General features: G+C 43.0%; 1 protein-coding gene across 2 annotated transcripts in view; it reads right to left on the bottom strand.

The window, feature by feature from the left end:
- Positions 1-6456: 6456 nt before the first annotated feature.
- The window catches only part of CORIN (corin, serine peptidase), a 138645-nt gene continuing 136243 nt past the window's right edge, over positions 6457-8858 (bottom strand). For both annotated transcript variants that reach the window (XM_061352867.1, XM_061352856.1), the window contains exons 21-22: positions 7749-7882; positions 6457-7175 (exon numbers count right to left, since the gene is read on the bottom strand). In XM_061352867.1, the coding sequence (XP_061208851.1) occupies positions 6993-7175; positions 7749-7882 (317 nt within the window). In that variant the 3' untranslated portion in view covers positions 6457-6992. The remainder of the gene's footprint in view (positions 7176-7748; positions 7883-8858) is intronic.

Genomic DNA, 8858 nt, shown 5'->3' with positions numbered 1-8858 from the left:
GTAGACTTTGCGTACTGCTTATTTCTTGTGTGCAAGATTGCACAATACCTCATGGTGTTCTGGACAGGATGTTGCAAAAATACGGATTTGCAGGTAGACCAACCTGCTGCCTTGCATTGCTAGCCTACAATCCTAGCATTCCCTGGGACTCACCTCTTTATGTATGTATGATGTAAGCAGAAGGGCTGCCATGCCAGGGGGGTTGGAACTAGATGATCTTAAGGTCCTTTTCAACCCTAACTATTTTATTATTCTGTGATTCTATGATGCAGAGTTACTGGTTGGCTTGTTGAAAGACTCCTGCAATATAGTAACTTTACAGTAATTACTGTAATTGTTTTAACCACTGGGGTCCAGTTTGTTCCCCAGGCTATTGCACAGGCCATCTCAGTGTTGGCCAGACATGATTTATCCATCAAAATGGCAGCCCAGATGAGGCATACGTGTCATGCACCTCCCTCACTTTCCTATTCCACAAAACTCCCCAAATCCTAGTGAGGCCTTTTGCTCTCTGTGACAGTTCATGCTCCTGCTGCATCCCTCCTTTTATCTCCATTGTGCCGCTTCATGCAGTCTGCCACTGACTGGACTTCTTTTCCACCTCATCCAGCTCAGATGCTGGTTGCCTGACTTTTCTCTAAACTCTACCTCATGCCTACACTGTAAAATCGTCTGCCAGCAGAAGTGGGTAGCTCCAGTCTGCCTTCATGTCTTTAGAAATAGCAGCTTCTACCTGATGACATTACCCTCTTCACTCTCAGGTGTTTTTACATTCCTCGAGGCTTTTATAATGCACAGCAGAAGTATCTTTAGAGGCTGTTAGGAGGAAGGTATAACCCATTACACGTCCCAAATTCGAGCTCTGTTGCTCATCTCTCTTGCAGATGTCCTGCCCCTACGGGTTCCCACTGCTCTGCACACTGCACAAGAGCTGGCTGAAGTGCATGTGGGGTCTGGGTTCCAGACCAGCATATTGCCCCCTTATTACTCCTTCCCCAAAAAGTTACATGGCCAATTTATGGAGGAACTTAGGAAATTGTTTAGATCTGCTAGCACCTGTTGAAATAAACAGTTTCTTCTAACTATAGCTGCTAATGAATTCTTACTATTGAGCCCATATTTTGGTTCTGTTTCATTCTAAAGCTTTCTGCTTTCAAACTGCCGAGATCTGTGTGTTTAGGCACCGTGCTTGGGGCAAGGGCACTGCTTTTTAATTGAACCATGAGCTTTCCATGTCAATGATCAATGTTACATATTCCACATCTTTTAAGATCTTGGAAAGAATTTAAACAAATGCTGTGAGGTCTGAGACAGCTGCTGCTATGCAGGGCAGATACTGGAGGCATGCTAAGTTCATTCAAATGAAGGTCACCACATGTTGCCAAAAGTTGAAAATGTTTCTGTTTTCAAAAGGTAGAGTGTAATTAGGGCTGACTCCATCCCTAGTATTAGTGAACAGAAAAATACCCTTTTGTTTAGCCTATAGAAGGAAAACAGTGAAAGGAGCCAGTGATGACAGCCCTTTCTGCAAATACATAGATATATATTTATTCTTTTTTTTTTGGTTCAACATATGACAAAATATTTTTCGTAACACGTAGCAGATGGTTAGTGGGGACCTTTGAAGTGATGGCAGGCATTCAAATTCTAAGATCATGTGGAGCTTGTTGGTTTGCAGTTATGATTTTCAGATGTTTGTCTGTAGCCTCCTTCTTGCTGTGGGGGCAGTGTGCCCAGAGTGGGCTCCAGGTGTCCCAAGTGAAACATCTTGGCTTGCTCTGCAAGCCATGGGGACTTGTGAGGTGTCCAAGAGGAAGATGCAAAATGGTCAGCAGGTTGTGCAGGGAGATGGTACAAGGGCAGAATCGCACAAGAACAGACTTTGTGAAGTCATCTGCTCTGCTCCACAGTCCCACACAGGCTCAGCTTTGCCCTTACTGTTCCCAGCAGATGTTCTTCTGTTGTAAAGAGCTCCAGAGAAGCAGGCCAGGCCAGTGCTCTCCTGCCCTCAAAATCAAATACTGGTTTTGTTTCTGTTGCCTCACCTGCATGTTTTTATTGTGCCTTAAATCTATGGGCTTTCTTCACCTGTGGCCACAGAGAACAGGTTATTCTGTTCTGTGGTTTTACAGGTCTATGACTGAGGCGTGCTGAGCTCTCAAGGAGTAGCTCAGGGACTTGCAGTGAGCTGAGGGAGCATAGGGCTCCACTCCTCCTCCACCTGCCACTGTAAAAAGGAGTGTGGGAGACAACACTGGCTTGTGACTGCCTCTGCTGCAGGAACAGAACCTGCCAGTGGATTTGGCAGGTATCTGATCGTGTAGCCTCAGGAGGTTGCATGTGTGTCACACAAAAGCTGTAAGCATTGCAAGTATCGTCTTCCAGAGTCTTCTGTGAGTGTAAGCCATGGCATTAAAATACCTGCCTAAGAAACATGACAGTCACCTGTTGGACATGAGGCTGGCTGCATGATGTCTCTGGGACACTTGGATTGCTATTCTGTGGCTTCTACAAGCCTAATCGCTCCCTGCTCACTGCTTGGTGTTGTGGAGCATTTGCTATGGGTTCTGGAATTGGATGAAGGATCATTCTATCTGGATGTTGAACATGCCAGACCCTGAAAGTGGCCTTGAAACTTCAAGTCCAACCTGTGCTGAGGTTTTAAGTGAGTACTGTGGTACCACTTGAAGTGGTCCAAAATAACATGCACACATTCCATTTTTTCTGGTGGTTGTTTCACTGATGGTGTGTGTTGCTTAAACTTGTCTGCTATAGGCTGTGTTCCTTTAGAGGACTTTGACAAGCAGCCTAAGTGCTAACATTATCTGTTGTGTAAAACCCAGTCTTTCTTTTTTTCCTTTTTTGTTTCTGTGTGGACAAACAGCAGAAATCTCTAACGCAGAATCTCTGCCGTGGTCTCTTGCTGTTTTTCACTGAAAGGGAGATGAGGGTTGTGAGTCTTCAGTGAAAGCTTCACAATGTTAACTGACCATATCCAAAGGGCCAAATGAAGGGTGCAGGCAGATCACTCTCCCTTTGCTTCTCAGCAGCTGAATGTTGTTTCCTTTATTTCTTTTTAGCACTGGAGACATCAGGCTCCCCTGCTGGCTTCTGCACTTTGGCACAGCATGACCTGACTTTTGAAAACAGGCTTTTTAAGATCCTCTCACAGGTGCCTTCCAGATGTGAAAGAAAGTACAGCATTTACACTTTTGTCAGCTTAAAATAAACCAAAGAATCATGTTCAGCTCTGCCAAACCTTGTAGCTACACCTAGAGCAGCTTTAACTAATTTTTTGATGTGCAATACTTGATTTACAGAATGATTTTTTTTTTTTACTATTTTTTTTTTCACAGCAGCCACGCCATTTGCAGGTGGCAGGAAGCCACCACCTTTATAGAGCAAGTGTCTGCAGCACAGTGAGCTTTGGTCTTACCTGGGGCGTAGAGGGAGCTGAATGTTTAACCCAAACTGTGTCTTTCCCCTCAGCCCCAAGGGCCAAGCACAGGGCTGAGGACCAGCCAGTGTGGAGCAGCCACTCTTCCTGCTGGACCTGGCTCTGACACTGGCCAGCCCGCCCTCCTCTCTGTAGAGGCCAGCAGCCAAGTTCTGAATGTGATGGTGTTAAGAATGTTCTCATAGCTGAATTTCAGTATGGGTTTTGTATTGTCTGTTCCTGGCTGATTCTGGTTATGTTACTCTTACCCTCTTCGTCCTGGATGCCTTACTGTTGACAGCAGTAAAAGGGCAAATTTTAATTACTTTAAGTTTCTGCATGCTTAGTATTTTGATTTCAGCATGTGCCCTTAAAATGCTGGATCCCAGTTAAAACGAGATGGTTATTTCAAACTAATTGTATTCCTGAGGAAAGCCATAGAACAAAATGTGTTCAGAGAAATTGGACTGCATTTTCAGTTTTATTTTAGATTTTTCAATCCAGAGTAGTTGTTGGCAGTGGTATTACTGATAATGCGCTGTATTAGAACCACACATGCAGAAGAAACTAGAAATTGTATAGTGGTGGTAGTGCCAGAATCTCCACAAGTCTTGTAGTGCCAATAGGGCTGTAAGGGCTGCTTAAAAAAAGCTAGATAAGGGCATGCAAGTAACTTTTAAAGACTATTTTTAGGCACTATTGCTAAAGTTGTAACTTCACACCTCCATATGGGTGTTGAGTCTCCCTCTTGAGACTGAAACACACTTTCAACAGGGAAGGTTTTTGGAAAATTGCTGTAAATTTTTATTAGTACAGCTAGGAAAAAAAAACCAACACATTTGCTTGGCTGTGACATTGCATGTTAGAAGTAAAGCCAACAATTGTTACCTTACGGTGAGGCTACACTTACTTAAAAGAGAAACAGCATAGTTGTGATGATAGCCGTCAAGTCAGCACACAGGGAAGGACTTGGTACAGCGGAAGGAGGGCTATGTTTGCCTATTTCGTGTGCACACATAAAAAAAGCAGTATAAAAATACATTTATAAAATTACAAATTTCTTCTTTACATGGAATGTTGTGTCAGAGACAGTTGTGGGGAAGGACAAGACCCAACTGCTCCCTCCTAAAGCCATATGCGATGAGTCTTCAGAATGATCCCTTACCAGGAGGGGGCTGGACATAGGTGGAAGCAGTCTCATTTCCTGGGAGGGACTGCTTGGAAAGTGGTGGCAGGCCAAACCCAGTCAATAAAAATGTGTAATTACATACTATCAATTGGTAGCACTTATGTCTACATGAAATGATGAGATGGATTCAGTGCTTTGCTTCACAGAATTCGAAGCTGCTAATAACTATGTCAGCTGGTGGAGAGCTGTCGGGCTGGGCTGTCCATTCCGCAGAAGCACGTCTTTTTTTTTCTGGAAATCATCTTGCTGAAACCTGTCACCAGACACATCAGACGGACAGATGGACAGGCGGGCTCTGACAGCCTCTGGGCAACCTCTCCTGGTACGTCTCCGTAACTGTCTGTGGGACTTTGATCTGTGCTGCCCTACAGCTGTAGAGGTCCTGCCCCAGAGAAAAGCTAAAGTGGGGAGTGAGAGCTCCAGCTTCCATGGCCTTGAGGAAAGGGGTCAATAACCTGTTTCATCTGTAATCTACTTGCATTGGAAAAACATGGTCATAGCTTCCCTCTCATTTACAGCTAGGGAAAAAGATCATTTATATATTATAGTAAAAACAAAGTCTTTAATATATAATAAAAAAGACCCTAACCTAGCAATGCCTGGAAGGGTTTTCTTTCTGAGCATGAAACAGTGATACAATAGTAACTTAAAAAGAGGTTCAGAATCCATAGCATAGTTATTGAATATTAATGTTGTCTAGTCTGTCTAACGTTAAGCATGTTAAAGGAGAAGATAGATCTATCTGTTAGTTGTAACGTTATTAATAGTACCTGAAAGGTCTGTTACTGAGCTCTTTTAATGCATGTTTCCACATACAACAGTCATGGTATTGGTGTTCCCATCATGTTTTCATGGGGGTGTGCCAGAGGTGGCAGAGCGAGCGGTTACATGCCTTAATTGGGATTCAGAGCAGGCTGGGCACAGCACTGAAAACACAGATTTTAAACATGTTAGTCCTGGTGGAATTTACCCTGTAATTCTGGGTCCTGACTCCTCCTGCTCTGGTTTCTCAAAAGCTGAGTGCTGTGCAGGCCAGCATCTACAGCAGATGGTAAGACACCCTTCCCCACTAGCACCATGAAGAGGTGCCAAGCTCCGTTTAAACATTTTTGAACCAGACTCTCTTGGAGTCAAGGCACAGCCTCTTACCTGCCACAGAGTGCTCCACTATCTGGCTGCCAAGCATGTGAGCTGACGTACTTTGCTTAGTGTCTAATACTCATTTGACTAGAAGCTGCAGTCCAGGTCTTCTGTCATTCAGATTTTTCTGCCCTTTTCTTCCAATTGTTTAGTCTTGCTAAGCAAAATGAAACTTTCAATGCAAGATACTATAAGAGACCTATCAAAAAATACCCAGTTTCCCAGTACTGGTCACACTGCATCTTTTGCTGTACTGAAAGCTGCATTTCCTGTATTGCACCAGGTGTTCAAACTAGGTTACTGTTGGAGGGGAAACCATTGCAGTGTCATTGACAACTCTGTTATGTTTTTAGAGGGCTGGAGATGGTCAATGCATGCTTTATACACTGAACCCATGATACAAAATAAAGGAAAAAAAAAGTGAGGCACAGGTCTGACAAAGGTGTTGTGCTGTCAAGACATGAATGGTTCTTGGACATACCAAGACATTGGAAGCATCAGAAAATGAAATGGTAGAAACTCTCCAAAGAGTCTCAAGAGCTGAGCTGTGGTCTGGGGTGCCTCAAATGATAGTTACAGGTCTGTTGTACTGGTCCCTCTGTCTCCCTGAAGATGCCCAGGCTGGCTCTGGGAACAGAAGATGGTGCAGGGACAGAATGCTTTAACTCAGACACACCAGGAACACATGGCTGCACATCTGTGGAGATTGGCAAGTGCACCTTGATGTGTCTGTGCCACATGGATGCACAAACTTGTCGACCTCTTCCACACCCTACCGCAGGTGGCATGGCTATGCCCAGTGTGGCCCTTGTGAATAAGTGTCCCATCTGAATGCACAGAGTTCATTCATCATGACGAGTGAAAATGCATACGCTACTTGAATAGTATTAAAATAGGTTATTTAAAACGGTTTTTCTAGTCTGTGCTACTGCTTAGTTTGAATAGCTGAAAGGCAGAAAGTGGCTGATTCTTTTAAGCCTTTTGCTGTGTTTGGAATAGCACCACAACACAGTTAAAAGAGAAGTCAAAAGAATTATAAATTCTACCCCAGAGTATATTCACCAGCAGAGGGTTTACCATTAACATACATTGTGTATTCCATACCTCCACAACAAGAATAGATAGAGCTTGAAACTTTCATGAGTTTCTGGGCTGCAAAATCTTCAGTGTTGAAGTGCTGATTCCTGTTTTTCTTTTGTCTGTCAGCACAATTCTTACCATCTGGAGTTAGTTTAACAGAAAGGTGTGGATGTATATTTGTCTTTCAATCCACTCAATAAAATGTGACACATTACTGTAAACTCCAGGTCCCAAAACTTTGGAAAAGCAGACAGAGCCCCATGATGTTAAACCAAACAAAGTCCAGCGCCCTGCAGGTTGCTCACACACAAGTGGTCCTCCACTGTCACCCTGCAACGTGAAAGAAAAATAAAGTCTACAGAGGCTACACGTGGCCAGCAGTCATGGTTAAAGCTCTCTTGGTTCCCACAGGAATTTGCCTTTCGTAAGTACCTCAGCTGAAAAAACTGGCTGCTCTGCTGGACAAAGTCTTGGGCAATACTGTCTAGTGAAGCATCCCTGCCTGTGGCAGGGGAGTTGGAACTAGATGATCTTAAGGTCCTTTCCAACTGTAACTGTTCTATGATTCTATGATTTTATGTGATACCAGCAGCACACAGTGATACCAGTATTTATTCCCTGTTCTGTTTATACAAAAAAATGACCTGCAGAAGGCTCATTAACATAAAATAAATTTAAAATAAAAAATTAATATAATAGTTAAGGAATACAGATAAACCTTGTCAAGCAGCATTTCATTATCATAAACTGGAGCTGACTACTGCATCAGTGATAATGAAAGTTGGGTAAAAATCTGTAAATAGGTAGCTGTGATTCCTGTAGTAGCTAAAGCATGCTATACCTAGTAAACATCACAGTACTTTGATTTCTAAAAGCAATTTTTTGGCTGTTAGTTTCTCCTACCATGCAAGAGTCCACAGTGCCAGACTCGTAGCCAGCACACAGCATCCTGCTGGTGATGGTTTTCATGTCGAAGTATGACTGGCACTGTTCTAAGGAAATGATCCGAACCTCTCCTTCTTGAAGCTTGAAAGGCACTGGAAAACAGAATTAAGCATTAAACTATTCCCACATAAACACATAAATACTTAGTTACGATGGCTCTTTGAGATATCTGAGTTATGTTTGTGTAAATTTGACTTAGTACATCAGGGAATCAGAATTCAAAGGTTATTGATATGATTTTAGTGCATTCAGGAGACAGTAAATTGACTTCTTCGTGGTGTAAACAGCTGACAGAGCACAAATTCTAAGGAAAGTTGTTCTACTTACTGCATGAAATACTAAATGCTGTGTAGCCATCCACTTTTAGATGGGTGGAACTGCTAGTAAATGGCCTATCCCTCACACATGCAATTTAATTTTTGCCATATGTCTGGCCTGGGCACTTGAGGTGAAGTCCCACCTGAAGCAATTCTGAAAGGAAAATTTCCTTCTCCAGTGTACAGAACAACAACCTTCCCTCGTAGTTACTATAATGGTGAAGGAAGAAACAATGGCTAAAGCATTAATAAGGCTGCAGCCAGGATGATTTACACGATTCATTCAGAAACATTTTGTCTAAATGAGCAACTGGTCTAATGGAAGGTCCCCCTACCCATGGCAAGGGGGTTGGAACTGGATGAGCTTTAAAGTCCCTTCCAACCCAAACCAGTCAGTAATCTGTGATAGCAACATCTATTCTTGTCACGGGACCCAAGGATTGCAGTGGGCACAGAACAAGAAAACATGCTAATGTTCTTTTTGGATAGACAAAACCAGCACTTGTGATTATGCCTTCTGATTCAAGAAGACGTTCATTCAGCCTGCTTGCCAGTGTTTCCAGTGCATTCCACTTTCACTGAACTAAGAATGTCCTCCCCCCTCCAGAATATCTGATACCTTCTCAGTACAGTTCTGAATACAACCTAAACCAGTAAAACAGCCAATTCAGGTGACTTTCTTGATAAGAGTTTCCAGAGCCTCAGTGTTTTTTTAAATCAATCCAGTTGTCTAAGTAAGGATTAAAGAGCA

Source organism: Neopsephotus bourkii, unplaced genomic scaffold (genome assembly GCF_033783945.1).
Source record: "Neopsephotus bourkii isolate Nb327-2 ecotype Australia unplaced genomic scaffold, CSIRO-AGI_Nbou_v1 NB_54, whole genome shotgun sequence".
In the NCBI taxonomy this organism is placed as follows: Eukaryota; Metazoa; Chordata; class Aves; order Psittaciformes; family Psittacidae; genus Neopsephotus; species Neopsephotus bourkii.
The sequence above is the reverse complement of the archived record's forward strand: the minus strand, read 5'-3'. Positions and strand labels throughout refer to the sequence as shown.